At 41.6% G+C, this 22506-nt stretch overlaps 1 protein-coding gene across 1 annotated transcript in view; it reads right to left on the bottom strand.

The window, feature by feature from the left end:
• Positions 1-17197: 17197 nt before the first annotated feature.
• LOC107225336 overlaps positions 17198-22506 on the bottom strand; it is a 36889-nt gene continuing 31580 nt past the window's right edge. Inside the window, exon 8 of the mRNA XM_015665763.2 lies at positions 17198-20929. Coding sequence (XP_015521249.2) covers positions 20096-20929 — 834 coding nt within the window. The 3' untranslated portion in view covers positions 17198-20095. The remainder of the gene's footprint in view (positions 20930-22506) is intronic.

Here is a 22506-nt window from a genome sequence, read left to right as displayed (position 1 = left end):
AACATATTACAAAAGAAAACCAAACCGAAGTGATCGATCTATCGATCAATCGATATGGGATACCTTCCTTGTTAGGTACCCTTAATATGGGAGGTCTGGGAGTAGTGATTCTTGAGGCCAGTTCTTTCATTTGAAAAACTGTGAAACACGACTAGTCGCCAGTGCAATTATTATTCGTTTCTGTGATGTTGAGGATAAATGGTAAAAAAAGTCTGCTGCAAAGTTCAATCATTTTGAACTCTCCAATCATGAAACATTTTCTCAAGTTGTTGATATCTCGTGTTATTCGATTTTTCTCAGATTCCATTGCACGACAGGGACATTGTTTCATTCGATTTCACCATCACTCGCGCAAATCACGTTACAAGAGATTTTTCGAATAGTTTCTGCTTCTCTTTTTCTAATATTGATTCAGACTCTACGACCTATTCATTCGTAAGTGATTCCCACTGGCTCTAAATTCGATTAACACCCGGTCTCCCTGTCACTTCGCATAGTCGAATGCTGGATTTCCCATTGTGAATACCTTGCCTAAAAGGCCACTAAGGTTACTAAGTGATTGTATCTGTTGATCGACCTTCTTCATTCGTCATCAAAGCCGACCTATCCGCTTGTCTCGCCGCTATCCTGTGTCTACAAGCTTCGTGTATGTAAATAGGAGTTGTCAGAGTTGCTCCTAGGGTGTAATAAATATTCCATTACCTCTCTTCCCATCTGCCATAGGTACATAGATATGTACCTATGTACAAACCTGGGCAGCACTGCTATCTAAGATGTAACTCAAGACCAGAGCGTCAAGCCGCACCTCGCACCTGTGACTTTCTCTCTGCAAGCTCGATAAGCGCGCTTGCAGCTGAATAGAACGGTTTTTTCATCCCTCGTTAAAATTTAATCAACTGGTGGGCACGACGATGTCATAGAGGATTCCAGACGTGTTTTCACTCGTTCCTGGAGCACTGCCATTCCCAATTTCGTTGTGACGTACTTTGCTGAAAACTACATGAAAAACTTTTAGGTGTGTGAACGTGACTGAACTTATTGTCAAACTTAAATTATCACAATTTTATTAATTTCATATTTGATTCGTGACAATAGGTTGCCTCAAAATTTCTGTCTGACCGAATAAACGGGCATCTGTAACGACTAGCATAGTAAAAATTTTACGATCTTACAAATTTTTAATTTTCTCACGTAGCGTATCGTCTCGAGCAAGCCACGAAACGGTCCATTTTATACGTATTGCAAAGCGCAAGAGTTTTTTCAGACACGCAGAACGGTCCCATCAAGTAAAGAGTGTCGGTAGAACGCGATTCGTTAAAGCTACGAGGGAGCGGAACGACGTCTTTTCTTCGTCTAATTACATAGTATGTGGGGGCGGTTAAAAAGAGGCGTAGGATGGGAATGGGGTATATGAACACGTGGTCGAGGGTAGTAGGTGTTCCGCCTAGGTAAATACAAGCCCCTCGCCGGCAGAGTTGTATAATACCTACCTGCATGTCGTAAAGGGGCGATAAAATCACTATAAAGTTGCCGTAAAATCACAATAAAGCCCGCGATAAAATTACAAGGGAATCGAATATAAGTACGCTTAAGTAACGCGGGGATATTCTGATTCTCCCCTTTTAGTCCCTACTCACCATTAAATTAATTCTCCGGTACTGCAGACGTCGCGACGACGTCCCGGAACTTCCTCTCACCGTATCATGCAAAACTGCCAAGTCTACAGGCCGTGAATCTGATACCGGGTGGTTGGACTGTCGATCCTTAATTTCGCACCCCACGATCTTTCATTCTTCCAAATACGGGTACGGAATAAGAGCCACAGAGAATCATTGTTTTTAGGCTAGTTTTCGGATCGGTTAGATCATTCTGTCTTACCGACGCTTGTGACGGTCGGTATTGCAGAGTAGGAAATTTAATACTATGGTTTGGTTCACAAAATATCCAAGCGAATGAAGGTTAAAATAATATCTCTTAAATATATGGAGAAACAAAATAAATCCAACGAATTTTCACAGAACTATAGTCTCTGTAAGTAAAGCTCGCAATCAGTTATCAACAATTTTTGAAACATCATGATGTTATGATTTTTTTTTCGGGAAAAACTGTAACGTATGTCGCTTCAGTAATAATTCCTCATTTTATTTCTTAATTATACCCGACAATCTATGAATCATCTGAAATTAAATTATTGCTCAGCTCTAAAATTGTCAGAAAAAAACAACTTATATGAAAGGAATACGGGTTGCATAAAATAAAATAGTACGCTTTGTTCAAAAAAATGTGCACATTATCAAATATCGAGGCCAGCATTCATTTAAAATCAAAATGTTTCGCTATTAAGTGAAATTGGCTTATTCACTGAACTATTTAGATCAAAGATTCGTGGTTTTCAATTTTTCTGTCAATACCAAAACGATAGTTATTTGATAAAATTTATGACAACTTAATTGAATAATTCATTTCAACACTAAGCCTCTGTTTCTTAATTTCTTGTCTCGATTTGTTTCTTCTTGATCTGAACACTTGACAAGTCTTCAGGTTTTGCTCCGCAAGTATCGAATAAATGTAAGGAAACACCCCGTACAAAAGAAGCGGAGGTTTTGGGTCGCCCAACATCTTCTTCCATTTTTCATTTTCCATTTTCCATTTACCGCGACGAGGCAAGAGCTATAACGAATTCCTTGTGATTTCTTATACGTCTAGAGAAAGATGTAAAAGCCATCGTGAGGAAGTAAGGAAGGTTGGCGTCGTTGGATGGGGGAGACATCCGACAGGAAGGAAGGAAGCGAGAGAAAGGCAGCCGGTAAGTGCCGAGAAAGGACGAGATTCTAGTGCGGCTGCCGGTTTTAGTCGTCAATAACCGCTTACACCCAGCTTCGGCCATCCTGGACCCTGGAATCGTGGTTCAGCTCACGATTAGACCATCCTTAGTCAAATCCCTCCCCAATTTTCTACCCCGCAGTTTACACACACGTTACACAGGGTCGCGGCTGACTTTGCTTGCCGTTTCCTTCGTCAGGGTATTTGCATTTATTTTTTTTATATCTTATTTTCTCCTCTCAAAGGCAAATGTGCCGTGCGATTCCTGTGAAGCTTATCGTTCGCGATCAATCATGCAATGCCTCAATAAGTCACTTGTTTATGAATATTTCAACTCGAATAAAAAATGACTTCCGAAAAAGTACGATATAAGTCTACATCAATAAAAATTCAATCTCCTTACATGTCAGGGCTTTGAAAATTTATGAAGGAATCAGTTGTTTCTTTCTATTTTATTTACTCGCACAGTTATTACCGTAAATTCAAGAATTTAATTCATTTACACATTTCACGATTCTTCTAACTGTAACTTTAAACGAAGAATACGCCCTTAGACGGTTTTTTACCATTCTTACCACTTTAACATCAAAGAGCCCGAATTCGTTGTCGTTTCTTGGCTCTCGTGATAAAAAATATGGGTCGAAACTCGCATGGATATGGTTTTTTGACTCGCGTGTTACATTCTTATCCGAATTCGTTACCTATGACCATTTTACTGAAAGAATGCTGCTAGAGGAAGAAGTTAGAAATGAAAACACTAGATTCTTCTTAAATGCCAATTTTTTTCTCTATACCAAAACGACAGTTACCTGATAAAACTTATATCAACTTATTTGAACGATTCATTTCAAGCATAAGCCTCTGTTTCTTAATTTCTCTTCTCAATTTGTTTCTTACTGAACTGAATACCTGATAAATTTTTAGGTTTTGCTCAGCATGTATCGAAGAATTGTAAAGAAGCACCCCGAATATACTAGATTATCTAGAACAGACCGTCCTAGTTGTGAAATTTAATTTTATACCTCAACTTTGAGAGAAGATTCTGGGATGGCCGACAGTGTGGGTGAAAAAAATTATCTGCGCTACAGTCTGAAATGTTTTAACACCGTTCTTCTACTTGCACGGTACTCTTAGGGAGCATTATCCCAGAGTACGTAATAAACATTGCGTTCTTTTTATTTCTTTCTCTCTCTCTTTTCAAATTAAACTAACAGAAAACCATACAAAGATTATACCTATCAATTAAAAGCTGTTCCTGCAGACTCCCCCACTTTCCTCACAGTAACATCATAGTCAGCTCCATCCTGTCCTTCTATTTCCATCCAGTCTCACGCCATTCGCTATCATCCTGACTCCGGTAATTCTGTTCCCTGAATATTCTGGATTCCGACGTCTTCCGACTGCATTTCCATCGTCCATCAACGCACTCTTACACCACCGCTCGTCTAATCAACATCTATTCCTGCGTCCAACCTACTCGACTTCTATTATAATTTCAAATCTCAATTTAATCCATTCCAAAATCCACTTCGTCTACACATTTACATTCCTCCTTAGATTCATAAATCGTCTACGCATTAGAATAAATCTTCTCCATCTTGATAATTGCTCCTTCTACCTTTCCACGAGCCAAGGGTACCGACAAGAGCCGATCGAAGAGATCCAAAACAACATCTTGGCTGGGCATAGAGGGTTATTGATAGCCGCTCATCAATGGCGATCCCTCTATCCCATGATCAACACTTAGAAATAAAAATTTCAGCACACCTGCGACATGAAATGTTTTCAGTTCAATATTGCAGATGAGCGTATTTTTGTTACGTGCATCGAAAGAAACAGATCGTACCAACTTGCACGTATATTTGCAACCATACGTCCTGTAAGAACCCTAAGCCATCTGGCAATCCGACGGTCTGTATGTATACGTGTAGCAAAAGAGCCAGCTTTTCATCAGATCCCAATGGAGTTTCACGCCACGAGCGGACGTTTTCACGTGCGCTTATATATCCTGATAAAGTATCGACACGAGGTATAATCTGCCGTTCAAAACACGCTAGACGACTCGTTTGTCCGCACATAACACACGCATCGAAACTGCAGGACTGAAGCCGAGTTAAAGGAGTTAGGAGAAAGCTTAATTCGCGCGCCACCGAATACATTACAATATTGATTCGTAATTGGCTTAAGAGTTGAGCCGAGTCGGAAACCCTGACTGCACACGTGACGCCGACCTCTCACCTCTCAATCCCAACGGTTTTGACTAAGCGAATTGGATCTCTGGCTCTCGGACCAGAATTCCCAGCTGCTGGTGGTTCCAGGGAGGCGCGACCGCATCCAGGAAGGGATCGCGAATCCCTGGAATTGAATATATGTATGGCTGTGCACGCGTACAGTCATACGACCCTCCTTCGCCACCGTCCTCAGACAATACCGACGACTGTGGATCTGTATCCGACCGCTGGGAGGTGCTCCGGAGGTGCGGTGGATATGCAAATACGCTAAGAGTCAACGGCTACGAGTTCTCTCCTTATACACACGAATGGACCAAGTTTACGATTCGTAACGCCCTTTCGGCGGGATTCGTCGCTGTATGTGAAATCGGAAGTCCTGCGTGCTTCCGAAGTCAAATGGGAAATTTATAACGAAGATACTGATCCTTAGATGTTTCTTTATGAATTCTATTAAACATTCTTCGAGGAAGTTTTATTCCACTATTGTAGGTATGCACATGCATCAGTCTTTTCAATCAAAGACTAGACCTCCTAAAGAGATTTTACTTAGCTCATTGTCAGAGGATAATTGGAGCGGAGTATTAAAAATTTGAAGAATTATATTTGGGGTATATAATGAAAATCTTTGTGACAGTTTGAGAGTCGAGTTTAAATCGCCTTGAAGTGTTTAATGGAAGAGAACAAAGCAATACGTGTCGCTCGGTTTTAGTCTACTATAACATATTACAAAAAAAATCAAATTGGAGAGATCGATCTGAGATACCTTTCTATAAAAGAAAAACAGTGTGAAATGTTGGGTTGAGTTTTTGCACGTCAACTTGCGGGAAGGTTTAAAACACAGAGACTCAGAATTTACCACAGAGGTTGAAACCGGCCGGCGAACCGAAGCAAAGCGAAGCACGGCTCGTTTTACCCTCTTGGAGCGTTTCGCGATTTTGCATGGCAGCAGTCGGCCATGGCGCGATTCGGAATTTGCATTTATATGGCCTGCAACGGGGAATAACAATGTTTTTAAATCGAGGAATCAAGGGACGCCTGTGTTGCAGGCGAGACCGCGTAAATCTTGCTTTTCATTATATCGCTAACGAACGTGAAGGCCTGCGCCGTCGATTTTCTACTCCGTATATACGTAAGTGTAATCGACCATCGCGAAGCAACTCCTCGACACATATTTACTCGAGGCGAAGACTGTCGCACCTTTTGCGTATCCTCAACGTGGCTAGCTCTGGCATTGTCAACCCCGACTCCCTGATCCCTTTCATCCCATTTCCGCTTCCTTCCTTCCTTCCTTCCGCTTCGTTCCTTCAACCCCTTCTTGCTCCCGTACCGCGCGATTCAGACGTCGAATGGATCGCGGGCGAGGTGGTAACTACTCTTCAAGTCGGTCGCGCAGTCGGTGAAAAGCTCTTTCAATTCGCTTCAAAACCCGCGTACAGAGTCATTTCAAGTGATTCGCAGTCTCTCGACAAGCCCCGGAAAAGGATATTCAAGTTTCTCTGAACTACCGCGGCTGAGTGTGCAAAACCGGTTCATTGTCACTCGGAAGTCAATCGAAACCATCGAAATGCCTTCCAAGCTTTTTCAGAGCCCGTTGATAGTCACGCACGGTCACGTGAAGTCTTTCGAAACCACAGGAATACCTGGTGCGATATTAAAAAATGTCCTCATGACGTCAGAGCCTGGTCGTCGGCGCCATTTTGCCACCACGTAACCTAAGTTTTTAATCTTAATGGAGGCAAATCGTAATTCTTGGGGTTTCAAATTACTCATGTCACATAAATTAACGAAACGTAATCAATGATATACCCGTTCTTCCATCCAGACGCAAAAAAACACGGTCATCTGTCACGTGGCCTGGTAATTACATTACTTCGATTTTTTTCCACCAGATGACGCATTGCGAAGTGACAATCCCAATACTCAGTAAGCCAATTTCCAATATCAATTCAGGGTTTTCATCAGAGGGGCGATTATGTAATTTCACATTTCCCACCATCCAAGCATTCTGATTGGTCGACTATAAAACCAATCAGATTACGTGGATGGTGGGAAATGTGAAAAGTGAAATTACATAATCGACACCCATGACTGTAATCACGGGGACCTGCACTGTTGGGTTCAGTTACCTACTGATGGTAAGTTAGTCCGCGTATCGATATCCCGGAAGCAAATGGCTTCCAGAGAGCTGAGAAGTCTGGGAGAATCATCTGTGTATATCTCCCGAATAGCACTAAATCAAGCCGGCGAACCGAGAGAAGGAATTCTGTCAAACACGGTTATACGTACGGTACAGCTGCAAAGGGATATTCGCGCATCGAGCGTATCAAATATTCATTTGTTACACGGGCCTCGCGGGCTTCCGTTTTACACCTCGGAAGATCTTTCCCGGCTGATCTCACAGCTCCTCGGTAGAGACTCGCTCGAACCCTCAGCCCTAACCCTTTTAGCGTTAGGGTTTTGTGCGTCTGCATCCACCCTCGCTTCGCGTGTTGTATCGACGGCAAGGATCTCGGTTCGGGCATAATCATATTTCGGTCCCAAGGTGTATGATCCTTGACTCGGGTAGTAGGGATAGACGTGATTCTGATCGTGTCTGTGACGAAGTTACACCGCGTTTATAACCTGACGCGTAATAACAAGGCGTCTCGACGTTTGTCTCATCGTCAAATGAAACTTGCACGCTGCGGGGTGGAGATCTTGAAAGCGAACTATTCTGCAGAAGTTTTGTTGTGCATATGTAAAAGAAAATGTATTTCTTTAATTTGAATTTTCCCGCGCTCCGTGCGAGTAGAGTAGGAACAGCTTTACGCGGCAGTAGAACAACATTTACAAGTAAAGATACCATGTACGTGATAACAGTTTGTATAGAAAATAGGTTATAAAGATTGAAAAAAAGGAACTGACAATTTAAACGAAAAACTTAAACGTCGTTTCTTTGTTTATAGGTGAGAGTTTCTGTAAATGGGGTAGACAGAACTTGTAATTAATGGAATAAACTTTTTTTTACAGAGCAAGACAACAGAGGTGGACATAATTTGTCAATTCTAAATCAATAAGAAAGGGAAGAACCCTTATATACGTGTATTCGAGAGGCGGGGCAGCGATGGACGAAGGAGCTGTAACTCAAATTGCCAGTAAACTTCATTCCAGTGGACTCATTGCAACGGTAATTTTAATCACTGATAAAACGCGCTGTTATTTTAGTCGATTTTCGGTGGGTAACGATGAAAAGTATTTAAAATAATATCGTCCAACAGTTCTCAGATCGAAAAGTTGTAGCCAAAGTTCTGCAACAGTGTTAATTTAGGTATAACGTATAATGAAAGAAAAGTTCCGAGTGTTTTTCGGAAAGAAATTACTTAATTTGAAATAAACGAATCATTCGCCCGTCCGCCCGTCTGCTTCCCTTCTCGTTTCACTTTTCTTCTTCAACTTTCCTTTCGTTTATTCACCTTCAATTTATCCGCGAAAATTGTAGACGTCGGCTCGGTTTTCAGAAAGAGGCTGGTAACTTGGGACAGGCTGATTCGATTCAACGCCCGAAAGGTGAAAGGAGTGCTTAATTGCTAAGCGTCAAGGCTTGTGTAGAAAGATAAGAAGAAATCCGGGATGTAATTGAATTACCTTAGGCGAGCCGGCGCGTGGCTGTGATGTATTTAAGTCTCCTTTTAAGTCCCCGTAGGAATGCCCGTATTGTTACACGGCGAAATTTTGTGAAAGGCCAAGGGAGAATCGTGTGGAAATCTATTGGGGAAGCGGTCGGCCCTCTCGGGCAGTCCACCATTCGTCTTCGTCGGCTTTCGTAGCCCCGGTAGCCCTCGTAAATTGCTAAACAGGCTTTCTTGGTAAAACCGCTGGATAGATGTATCGATATTCCTCCGCGTATACCTAAACATAGCGTAAAGTGATTCTGCAGCCGCTCCTTCGAACGGTCTCAGCTGCTACCAGGAAGGTTAATAATACCCAGATGCACGCATCTAAGTCACATTGCCAAGGGGATGTTGAACCTTCAAGGTTTTATAGCTTAATCTTATAATTGCACATTTTTTTTCTCTACCTTAGCGAGAAAATCGGACAAACTTTGGGAAATTATAGGGTATAGAATCGCAATTGTATGTTCGACACTTTTTTTTTCAAACGCGAATCGAAATTTTGGTAGAGCATCTCAAATAGAATATCTCAGCCAATTATGAGCTCGTAATATTGATATTTAGAGGTGCCTCTTTTGTTTTTTTTTTATTCTTCATTTAAATAACACGTGAAACGAATATCGGAATATTTTCGAATCTCCTTTACTCGTAAACGGCTTGAATTATAAACTATCTAAGTACAAATCTTCGTAGAAAATTTCTAGATTTGGGAAAATTCTGTCTTGGTACCTTTTCCAAGAGCAAAAGCTATAAAGTAGCTCAGCCATAGATTTTTCATTCAAAACCGTTTCAAATTGCAAGAAATCTAACGTATTTCTATTCACCTCTAAAATAACTCTTTTTACCCAGAAAACTATTCTCCAAAATCTCGCTGAAACAGCTTAGTGAAAATACGATTTGCTTACTCCGTCGGTACTTTGATATCCCCTTGAATGATAATTAGGGAATTGAATTCACCCTTTGGAATCCTACCGCGGTAAGGTTTCTCTGATTTGCAGGATAATCCTTATACACCATGCAGATAATACAATTACCTCGGGACGAGGAGAACTGACGTCTTTTCCGACTTGACCCTGCGTCCTTAGACTGGGTTATTAAATCAGGGGAGATTATTAGAGGAAAAAGTTAACTCGATAATCGCAAGGCTACGCTCCGGCCTTGTCGTCAGGTACCGAGTAAAGCTAATAGCGTTTCATGTATTAAAGTAATTACTCGGGCACCCGTAGCGCTCACACCCTTCGTCCCAAGTGAATCGTGACACGCCTGCCTACGACGTATGGACTCTGACATTCCTTCGCGGCGGCTAATTTCTCTCCTTTTTCAGAGATAGAGAGATTGGCCGTGCTCAATTTCCTCCATGCCGAACGCTCTGAATATAAAACATGACGGAATTTTCGGCCCCGTCGGTTCCGGATCTCCTTTTTCAACTTTACACTCTATGGATAACAAGTTGGAATTAACCGTTCCTCTTATTCTATTCGTAACTTTGTTGTATAGGCGTGAAAAAGTTACTTTTTTTCGGGATAACACGTTTGAAAAATATTAAAACGCAGAATTTGGTATGAGTGTATATAAACTTACTCTTGATCGAAAGGATCGGCGCAGGTGGGAAAATGATTGAGTTAATTCAACCGAAGATTTTCTGATAGGATTTACTTACGAGCTTTTTCTGTTTGCACAAAAGCCCTTGTGGTAAAACCGGATCGCTCGAAGGAGAATCTTGTGAGGGAAATAACTTCTTTCATCCACTATTTATACCGTCTTGTTATCAAGTCGAGTTTTCTCTTCCGCACAATGTCACGGTTCAGAAATAAAACCAGAAGTCCCGGCCTCTTAAAGCGATCAAAGCTTTCCTCATTTTCATCGCTACAGAGGCTACGGGTCACTCCTGTAATCCCGAATCCAATTACGCAAAAAACGTCGGACGTCGCTAACGATAAGTTTCTTTCATATCAATTTGAATATGCGAGCGAAAAATTATAATCATAATTGAAAAAAGAATTACGGACGTATTGTGTAATGTTGTTTCAAGTATCAAAATTAGACTGTTCATTCAACACGTATATGCTCATTTCGTAACCGTAATGCCGTAACTTGTCTTTAACTGAAAATGATATGAATTGGTAGAAATAACACGAATCCAATTGTTTTTTGTTATTTTAAGTATTTCATTACCTAAACATAAGATTTATATCACTTTTGTAATTAGCCGAGCCGAATCACCGGCCCATTATCAAGATAATCCACATAAACAACGCGAAGGTTATCCGCACTTCTTTAATTCGCCAGATTGAAACATCGGTCAGTCGAATATCGCAGCGATTAATATTCTGTATTACTAATAAAAAAAAAAAAACAAAAAAAAAACCACCGTAATCCAAAAACAGTGATTAGTGATTAAAGATTACATCACAGGCGTTGCAGTATCAATAAACGAGAAAATCCTGAGACAATGAAACAGCAATCATCCGAGAACCATGAGTAAATGAATTCCTGGGCAACCGGGGGCCGAAATTACGACCGTCAGGTGCTAAGGGGTTAATGTAAAACCGGCTACCTGTCTGCGCAACCTTTCCCGCCTACTTATAAGGCGACGATTTGAACGGGGGAAGAGAATGAGGGGGGCTCTAATAGGGAGAGAAAGAAGGGCGAAGAAAGAAGGCAAACTAGGGAGCGAGGGTGGGAAAAAGGTAAGTAAGTAAACGGCACCCGTTGGCACGGCGCATAACCGGTGGTCGTGAACCGTAGGTAATCGTTAATCGACCGGTCCATTAGCGGCGGGAGGCGAAAGCTCCGATGCTATCGGCGTCGCCGACTATGTACACGCCTATATATGTATATCCACATCGGTGCGCTTTTTCCTTACGCCCCGCAAAACGAACGGCCAAAATTCGCGGCGAGCTGAGATTTATTGTTGATCTCCGGGCGAATTTACCGCCACGTGTCATAGCGAAAACAAACTATCTCGTATGTGTTGCGTAGACGTTTATAAAATAAAACCGTTTCTTCGTAATCCCACGACTTCGTCGCAACTCTTTACGAAACCGTTCAGCTGCACAACTCGTGCTGCGTTCGTTCTTTATGCGCCTTATCTTTCGCCTGATTTTTTAATATTTGACCCCTGCATGGTCGAAGCTTCTTCAATTCGAAGTTACTTCGGATTTTCGTATTGGTTTCAATGATCTAGGATCGGAGTTCTAGGTCTGTTATGAATTTGAATGAGAACTCACAATGATTGAGATGTCGAACCGTAATATCATTTGTTAGCTCACATGGGAAAAGCCTGAGGCATAAAAACCCATGACGTTATATCGATCTTATTTCTCCTATATTATCGTTACGTGTACATCCTATCATTATATGATATCAAATCGGCCTAATGCAAAACGGACGTCGTACGTACCTGCAAAGGATCGTGAGGTTGGATGTGTATCGGCCTTAGGCCTTGTCGTGAACGTGTTTTCCGAAGCGCGTCGTTCTGACGACTGCTCAAAATTCGCGCGCGCGTTTGCTCGCTTATCCGCGAAAATCAGACACCAGTGCTGCCATGAGCCGATAGAGCGCGGCGATCTCGAGAAACTACGATGGCGCGACATCGAACGACCTTCGGTCACCAAACAACCCCGCTTTGGTTATAACCCCGATATTACCGATTTTTTGTGTTTTGTTTACCTCGATTTTATCGCCCAATATTGCTGATTTTTGACCCTGCGAAAGTTATACATATACTTATAAAGAGTAAGTTTTTAACGACTGCATTCTCCATCGTCTACTAAAATTTAATGCGCATGCGTCTCATTCCGACAACGGCCGTTTGCCAGGGCAGCCAACTGTCTATAACCTCAAAACTTTTAACGTTTGTAAATTCAGCACAACTCTCACCCCCAATTGTAAAAACTAAAATTACGTACTCCGTGGCGAACTTTTGTCCAAATTTATGACGGTTGGTCGCCCTGGCAAACAGCCGTTCTCGGATTATGGTGCGTGCGGATTAAATTTTATCAGATAACGAACCGTGTAGTCGTTGGAAATTCACTTCGCGTTCATTACGGTGGTCCATAAAAAAGTAATTTTTTAATTTTGACCGGCTCACCCTCCCGATCGATTCCAGATGATTTATAAATAATAATTCTCTAATTTTTTCAGATTTTTATCTTAACTCTAACCCGTGCCCCGAAGAGGGTGGATTCCATTCAATCCTGTCAGGGGCACATCACATCTATCTGATTACCAATCTGAAGTCAAAATTCAAAAATTCAAAATGGCGGATCCAATATGGTGGAGTGAAATCTTAAAAGTCATTTGATTTCGATAAAACTCGGTACTTCTGAACTTGAAATTGCAAAATTCACAATGGTGGATCCAGCATGGCAATATCAAGTGATTTCTGGGCTTTTGGTCCACCATATTGGATCCGCCACTTTGAATTTTCAAATTTTGAGTTCAGATTCGTAATTAGCGATCCGAGAAATTCCCCTATACCAAATTGAAAGTCCGTTAGATAGACTTGATGTCCCCTTGAAAGATTTGAACGGGGAAGAACAAAATTTAGGTCTAATATGCGGCAACTCTCGATAATTACGTATCGATCTCAGCGCGCTACGTTTTTTCATATTAAAATTAATTCTCAAGAGGCGGAAGATAACAACGAAAAATCACCATTTGAAATTAGAAAATTTATACGGTGCGACAGCTCTTTTGGATCCTGTGTGCTTGCTTGATTGAAAAAAATGGAATGTTTGTGCGTCGCGCGAATATACGCAATGCGAACCAATGTTTGAACAAATTAAAATAAAATGAGGAATTCCTACCAGGATGGCGTTTCGCGGCGGCACGAAATAATCCAGCCTGTCATTAGTCAAGCTTATGGAACATTTGCTTAATGCGTCCGGGCGCACCTTCGTGTGTATAATAATTAGGTATATTGGCTCGGTAGGCGCTGCACCTTTTGCGATGCGCATAGATCTCCGTAATAACCCGGCCACGTTTGCACTCCAGATGCACCTGAATAATACCCCATTGTCCGTTGCTTTTGTGCAGCGTTAATCTTCCCCGGTTTTCGCACCTTTAGTCATCGGCAGAGTTTGTAATTAGTCACGCCTAGCCACTGCATAGTGTCTGAAAACCGCCCGCAGCCGTTTACCGATATTGCTCAGAACCCATCGATCGTAATTCCGTCTAGTCGAGCAATGAATAAAATCAACGTCCGATGTGCAAGATAAATTGTTTTACCCTACGCCTCCCGCCTTTATTCTAATATCTGCAGTTTCGATAAACGCGGTGTTTTAAGATATTTCGATTGACGGGAAATTATGGTTAAAAATCTGAAGACCAAAATGTAACAATGACTGGAAAAAGCGTAGAAAAAAAAATGACTTTTTTTGTTTTGCTTCGGCTTAAACAAGATTTTAGCGTCATAAAAACAATATCCAGTTGGTTCTATAGTGAAGATTTTTTTTAAAAGGTTCGATTCTAGATTTTGCCACAGTGCCTCGAAGCGCGCGCTGAGTGCTCGCAAAACTTCAAGCTGATTTTTCTCCAAACCACTTTTTTCAAACTGGGAGGACAGATTACTCGAACACCGTTGCATGGATTGAATTGAAATTTTGACAGCAGCTTCACAATTACATTTTCTATGAAAGTGCATAGCCGTTTTTTAATTTAATGCAAGCTTTTTTTTTTGTCAACAATCTGCTGCTTATTTTTTGGCCAAGAATCGATTAATGTGTGATAAATAAACCCACTGAAAATAAATTTTATTCCTTCCAAAGTTAGGCTTTTTTCGGCCGTTAGAGTAGTGTTACTCTTTAAATTTAACATGAGTTCCCTTGAGCTGAAAACGAGGAACAAGAAAACTATGGAATTGTACGTAAATTGGCACCAATTTCGAAAGGAGTTCGACCGTTATATGTCTCTACAATGTAATTGCGGAGGGTGAACGAAAATGGTTGGCGAAATTTCAATTGCCAGTGATTCGATTTTACGGAATAAAGTCTGTACGAGACTTTGTTCCGTGCTCGGACTAATTCCGACTCGGATCTTGAGCCGGGAATGTGTACGAAGAACATGGATGATGAGAGTTTAAACGAGCTTGCAGAAGCGATAACGGAACGCTGCAAGTTTATTTGGCTATAAGTGCCGATCTGTCGAATTTCGCTCGCAATTGCGAGATTCCGAGATGAGGACGCGGTGCGAAATGCTTAGGTACGTGTACACTAGGGTGGTTCTTAAAAAGGTCGTTTTTGAATTTCGACCAGCGCGCCCCATGAATCAAAATTTTTAAATCAAAATTGGCGGATCCAATATGGCAGAGCGAGATCAAAAAAGTGGTCGGATTTCGATAAAACTCGGTAATCGGGGGTTTTCGAGGTCGCTGATTACGAATCTGAATTTGAAACTACAAAATTCAAAATGGCGAATCCAACACGGCATTATCAAGTGACTTTTGGGGTTTCGGTCCACCATATTGGATCCGCCGCTTCTAATTTTCAAATTTTGAGTTCAGATTCGTAATCAGCGACCCAAGAAACCTCCCTACACCAAATTTCATTGAATGGGTTGAATGGGGAAATCCACCCTCTTGGTGAAAAAATTAGTGAATTATTTTTGAATTACGTGGAGCCGATTTGGGGGGCGCACCGGTCGAAATTCAAAAATGATCTTTTCAAGGACCACCCTACTGCGTGCACAGTGATAATCCGCACACGTGATTTCCCATTTCCTTTGAGGTGGGGTGAAAACCCAAAGGCCGCGTTTGCCGAGGATAAAACACGCCGGACAATCCAGCAGCAGCAACAAAGCTGAATAGCCTAACGAAGACAAACGAGTTTTATGTGCTTAGACCTGGCCCCTAACCACCTCGCTTTTTTTTTTATCTCTTCCGCCTAATTTATAATTTATATACACAGACCGGATAATGATTCAAAGAAAACCACGAGTCTGCGGAAGCTCGAGTCTGGTGGCGAAAAAATTAAGGTCATCATTTTTTTTTTCATACAGTTGGTATAACTTGGAATATACATGGTTAGGAGATGGATTTCTTATACGGGTGAGAAATTCTATTGCAAGTCTTGATTGCTCGTTGTTAACTTCTCGTTTATTTGCCTTCACAGAATACCTATGTATATACGTAGATAGGAAGTTATGATAATCATTTTAAAAATGAATAGTCGAATTTCATTGTGAGATCTCGACGTTTCGAGGTCCAGAATCAGGTCCGTCCATTTTTATTTGTACATCTAGATGTGCGAAAAAATTTTTGTCCGACAATATTTTGAAAACGAATACAAGTGGATTCTTACGATTTTTATCTCAATCGATGGAGTTGTTCCTAAATTAGAGTTGATTAGATTTAGAAGAATTTCTGCTTAGCCGATGCTGTGTTATTTTGAAAAATGTAAATATCTCCGACTGACAATAACTGAAAAACGTGCGGACTAAATTCGATGAAACTTCAAAGTCAATCGGTTCGACCTTGTTTAATTTAAAAACGTCCAGGTTTTCAGGCAAATCAACCGAGTTCCATTTCCAAGTTCTCTGAGAAAATCCCACGAGGTTGCAGGACTGTCCAGTTCTTTTTAGGTCAGCCTATATTTTTTGTTTGGTTTTTTTTTCTTTCTTTACTTTCTACTGATTTTATTAAATATTCATACTTACCGGATCGGCAACAGGGCGTAGTTATTGATAGCCGTGTACAAGGTGAGCCTGTGAATATGAAAACCCGGGGTTGTGGTATAACATGGAGGTCCATCTACGTGCCGTGGCCGAAAATTAGGGAACCGATACCGAAGTCACGTTCGACAATTACGCACCTGACAATTTACCCACCGAGTCTGCAAATTACGGAGGACTCTTGAATAATTCGCGGCGTTTCTGCAAAATTCAGGAAAATCTGGCAAGCAAGCCGCGGAATTGACGGCAAAAATTCGAAGACAATGAACCGTCGGTTTTTATTTGGGAGTGCGCGAACGTTGGATTGATGGTGACTTTAAGTGCAGAGGCGTGTTATACACGTTCTATAACAATTGTACACGCATATTTGCGTGTGTACAAAGCCTTGACAAATGGCCGCCCTGTTCAGCCTCCGGGTTCAAAGCTTTTTCTCCCTCTCGGGGTGAGTCGGAATTGCACACTTCAGCTTTGCGACAAAGAAGCCGGGAAATTAAGAAAAATGGGCACCGAGGACGTAGCACTCGGAACGGTTTATCGAAAGGCGATCACTTACGGATGAATTGGCTGCCGCCATTTCCTTGTATAACAAATTCTCGGCCCCGGTTTTGAACACCCTTCTCATACTTTCAGGGCCTCTTTACGCTCCAGCTTTGATTTTTCTGTAGATACGCTAATGAGCACAATAATATGCGATTATTCATGCGAACCCCGCCATCCGAATCAGGTATGAGTCCGTGATTTTTAATTAATCGGGATATCGAGGAATTAATTTACGAGAAAATAAAACGATCGCTGGTATTCGTGTATTCGAAAATTACCGTTTATTATCTTCATCTCTGGCCGCTGTTACGCGATTATCATGTATAATGTTATACATTTTTATATTGTACTACGCATGATTCTTTTTTTTCACGCGGAATTGTTTTTTTTTATCCCCTTTTCATTCTCAGTTTCTTTTTTTTCGTCTTCTTCTTTTCTACATGTAGTTTATTATCTTATATACAAATGTATACATCACAATTTCTGTTCAATTTATGTTACATGTAATATCATTTTATTATATTATACCAGTGCGTAGTGAAATACATATTATTTACCTGTTTTATCAGATTTATATCGCTGATGAGGCTTTTCAGTGTAGAATAAAAAATTGAATACCAGATGAGAGAGGATCATTAATTGTAAAGTGTTTTTAGATAAAACGAGAATTGACGTAGGACGCGCGATTCGAGTCTCTTTATAATTCGTCAATACTTCAGGTCGAAGAATTGAATCTATAGCTGTTGGGCTGATGTATTATTCAAGCCGGAGATTAAATTTTATGAAAAAAAATAAATAAAAAATAAAAAAATAATCGAGATACGTTGAAAAGAGAAGAACGTGAGCCATTGTTGGCTGGCGTGAAAAGCCTCGCAAATTTAATTAATGCATCGCGGATGTTCGTAATCTATTTATTCATTTTTCCCCACTATTATTATTTCTTTATACAAGTATTATACATACATCGCAATAATGAGACGCGCGTATTTCATCATTTGTACACCTTATAGAACATATTTGGTACGTAATTGACTATAAATTGATTATTCTTGGTCGTACGGAAACGGGCTACGCGCGTTTCAGTTTACAATTAGCTTAAGATCTTCAGCTGATTTTTAGATGTAAGTGTAACTGCTGAAAAACTGTAACCAATAGATTATAGAATACGATTACCAAATATTTCTTTTTTTTTTTTTCTTCGAGGTTGTGTATAAGTTACATCAACTATCAACATAAATTATTACATAGATATAATGTTGGTACAATATATACACATATAAATGCAACTCCGTTATTCTGAAACGCGCGTAGACTCTAAACTCTTGAGATTATACATTATACGTATACGGCTATCAGAGAGTCATGATGAAAAAATAGTCATCCTAATCAGTTATATATTACAGTATTACAATTACATACTTATTATACATATACATATACATAGATTACAAATTATGAAATATAAAGACGTGTCAAAGTTTGTCAACGTGCATTATAAATGATAATTACGATAGAGTGAAGCCTGATGCGAATGTGATGCGATATTTGTAATATACGGAAATGTAAATTTTTGGAGCTGAATAAAGAAGGAATAAGGGAGTAACAATTAGGCAGGACAAAATATGCGCGATAATTTTCAGCGATGAAAAAAAGACACACCTACGGCATACTTTTATATGCGTTCTTTACAAAGATATGTATTTTATTGTTGTTTCCAGCAACTTGTTCGGAGTAAAAAATTCTTTTAAACGTTAGAGTAGTTTTTCCGTGAAATGGAACCTTTGAAGCAAACGCCTAAATCCAAACAAATTCGTGATATTCTAAGCACTGGGTTTGAAAGAGCACAATAATTAAACAAAAAAGAAATCATCCGTGGGCATTGAATTTTTAAATGGAATTTTTATGTATACTATACGCATCCAAGAGTTTCGATCTGTATAAAACGATCGTTTTTTGCGTCGTATAATTCTTCTACCTAACGCTATCACATGTATTTATAATTTGTCACATCGAGATCCTCCGAAAAACGGTTCACCCAAGAACATAGTATTCATTTTTTGCAAAAGAAATTACCACGATTTTCCTTCGACATACTTCAAACCGGAATGAAGATCTTCACCGTCGCTTCTTCGAGGCAGCCGGCGTAACAACCGAGGGGCTATACAAACACTTGCAGAATAAGTGACAGCGATTTCAGAGGATATCAATTTTTAAGATATTCCAACGATTTTTGAACGATTTCAACACTTATTCCAAGCAATTGTCAGCGCCTTTGAATGATTCGTAACCGATTTCTTAGGAATCGCTTGAAATATGGGAGCGTCCGTTAATTACGTCATCGAATTTTGAGGGTTTTTGAGCCCCTCCCCCCCCTCCTTCTGTCATCTTCTGTAAGATTCAAAGACTCGCCCTCCCTTCCAAATGACATAAAAAAAATTGCCGTCCCACCTCCCCTTCCGTCATATTTTTCTTTAGGTGTGTATGAATACGATTTCTCGGCTCAAGATTTTTTTACATTAGCATAATTAAACGAAGTATACGCATTAGAGAAATTTTAATCTATTACCTTTGATAGGAGCCACCCTAGTCCGGAGCCGCACTGAGAAAAAAGTTTATTTACTGTTAAAAAACGAATGTTTGGATATGGCGAAATAAACGTTTCGTTATTATCATCAAATTTTAGTTGAGTCAAATATGATTTGTTAACTATTAACAACGTTTTATCGATCATTAATTTTTTATCTATGAATTTCGCTTTTTGCCTGTAACGTCATAACTTCTGTACTTCTCCCCCCTAAAACCGATAACATAATTTATGGACGCTGCGTGCAGTAATTCGCGATTTTGAGAAATTCCGGAAAACCCAAATCGATGCCAATTACCCTACAACGGCAGTGAATTTTAAAATCGAACGGTAGCGCCGACCTCGTCCCCCCTCCGAAAACCGTTGAGAATGGCGAATCCCGAGCCCCGAACGTTCCGATCGTTGCCCCGTCGAGGCCAGGTGGGATAGAACGGCGGAGGGGCGGAGTATCAAGAGCCGTCTCTGCGAGCACCGTCCTCATCCTCATCCTCGTCCTCGTCGCCGTCGCCGTCGTCGAGGGAGCTCTGGGTGGCGACGCTGACGCGTCGGGGATGCCGCCTTCGGTAAGGTTCCCACTCGCCCCCGGTCCTCCGCCGTCAGTGCGTCGCGATAACGTCGGGGGCACTCTTGGTGCTCTCGATGCTGAATGGTCGCCGCTCGAGTTCAGGCAGCTCGATGACGGCCTCGGCCCGATACCTGGGGTCGTTTCGCCTGGAGGTCGGGGTGCCGGCGGTCGTCTGATTGGAGGGGGCGCTCCCCGAGGAGTGCTGGGACCCGGCGGTCGTCCCGGTCGTTCCCGAGTCGAGGGTGCTCTGCCGGGAGAACTTCCCCGGGGAGTGAAAGGGCTCGCGGTTCCCCGGCTTCGGGCTCTGGAATCGCTGGTAGCTGCAGAGGTAGTCCGGAGGCTCTGGGAACCGGGGGTCGTGGAGGGACCATCCGTGGGGAGGGGGGGGGATGAGGGCGCTGTGACGGGCGCAGGCGGCGCTCGGACCGCAGCCGCATCCGGAACAGTGGGAGCCGGAAGTCGTCCTTCGGGGTATGGGAACGCCGTCGAAGAGGCTTTCCCTCGTCTGGCAGGCGTTGTCGCGAGTCTCGGGCTCCTCGCTCGACTCCTGGAGCCGTTCCTGGGTCGCGTTGCTCGCGTTGTTGCTGCGGTGGATGTCGTTTATCTCCATCGCCGAGTAGTCCGCCTCCCTCGCCAGCAGCTCCCGGGTGTAATCGTGGCCCATTAACGCGCAGGACGAACCCGTCGTCGTCGTCGTCGTCGTAGGCGGCGGAAGCAGCTCTTTGCTTGGCGCCACTTCTAGGCTCGGCGACTCGCTGGATCCTCGGTGATCGCACGAGTCGACTCGCGTCGACGACAGAGGGCACGGGGTGGTTTTTCGACCGATCTCGTCCAGCCGGTTCTCCCGCGACTGACGGATGTGCTCCTGCAGAGGAAAGAGTCAGAGACAAGTGCCTTGTTGATTTGCAATTGGTAAATTTACCAGGATGAATAGCAGAATAATCATGATTATGAAATGAGTAACTCGGTTCTGTATAGGTTACGTATAGGAACCGAGCGCGAGTACAAGTAGCGCCGTGAGTGGCCAAATTTGTCCCTAACATTGACGAGTGGTTTTTTTGGTTATTTGTCATTATTGTTCCGGAAAAAAAAACACTTGTAGCGAAAAAATTAAGGATAATTTTCTGCTATCAGTTGTTGTAACAGTCTCAGAATTACCGAGAAAACCGTTATTTAAAAACGATTGATTTATTTTGTGTGATGGCGTAGCCATGTTAAGATTGGCTGAGTCATTGGCGTAGACAGTCGATTGGGATAAATACGATGGATTTGGTACTGTAGTCGATATCGCGCACGGTCTCTTTAGAATGACTCGTTCAAAGATTATATTCAAAAACCTTGAACCATGTTATCATCATAAAATTTATTCAGACATCACACAACGCAACATCACTTTTCATCTTAAAAAATGAAAAATATTCCTATATCTTTATTTCAACACACAATATGCGTATCGTTTATTTTTGTTTTTTGGTTTTTTTTTCTTGTGGTACCGATACTTTTCAGAAATATTTTAATAATTCATATGATAAAGCTCTGCCGAATATGCAGGTCACCTGTAAAACCCTGTATTGAAGATCAGTTTTTCAACATTTTTTTCTAACTATCACTCTTATCTGATCAGTGACTTGGTCTACATAAAGATTCAAATTGTATTGTACAAACATATATATTCTTTAATTTTATTATATTTTATTATCGAATCTGTTCTGCTTTCACCGAGTTCGTGACATGATGCCATCTTACCGGATCGTGTGCTTTACGTTCGCGTCTGGTTTCTCAGAACGCTACAGACGTGAATAAAGACCTTCGTGGTCGGATAGTGTCGGAAAGGACAAATGACTGACATTTATCCGGTTTTACCGTATGAAATGTACATATTTACCAGCCAGAATTATTGCCACGATATTTCGAAGACGACGTGATGCCGACTTATCAATTTACTCTACAGATTTCAAATCACCGGTCAGAATGATATTGCTTTCGAGTTCCGGTTCCGGTATAACGAAGAAGCCTTGAGACCTCAATTAACGAATACGACGTGCTCGCTAATGGGCGAGTGATTGCTGCCAGGATCGACTCATATATTTGCAAATACAGGATTTCGAATATCGAGACTCAGCTACTGAAATTTCAACTAATTGGGCATGAGCAGAGTGGCCGATTTGCGATTTGATTGCATCGCTTATACTGCAGGCGAAAATCTGCCCGGCGTATAAATTAACACGCTGCCGGATGCACGAACGTTTTTAGAATCAATTGTTATACGAATGTTGGCGTGGCTTTATTCGTGGCGATGCAAGATCGCAAATTTTAATGTTCGAGTTCACCGTGTTTCGCGTTCTCGGGCCGCTTGAAGAGCGGAATATCAAAGAAATTCGCATCCTCCTTTCATCTTATTGTGATGAGCTCTGCGCTTTCCCCCGAATTTCCGATACCTGT

The sequence above is a fragment of the Neodiprion lecontei genome, chromosome 3, assembly GCF_021901455.1.
Source record: "Neodiprion lecontei isolate iyNeoLeco1 chromosome 3, iyNeoLeco1.1, whole genome shotgun sequence".
In the NCBI taxonomy this organism is placed as follows: domain Eukaryota; kingdom Metazoa; phylum Arthropoda; class Insecta; order Hymenoptera; family Diprionidae; genus Neodiprion; species Neodiprion lecontei.
The sequence above is the reverse complement of the archived record's forward strand: the minus strand, read 5'-3'. Positions and strand labels throughout refer to the sequence as shown.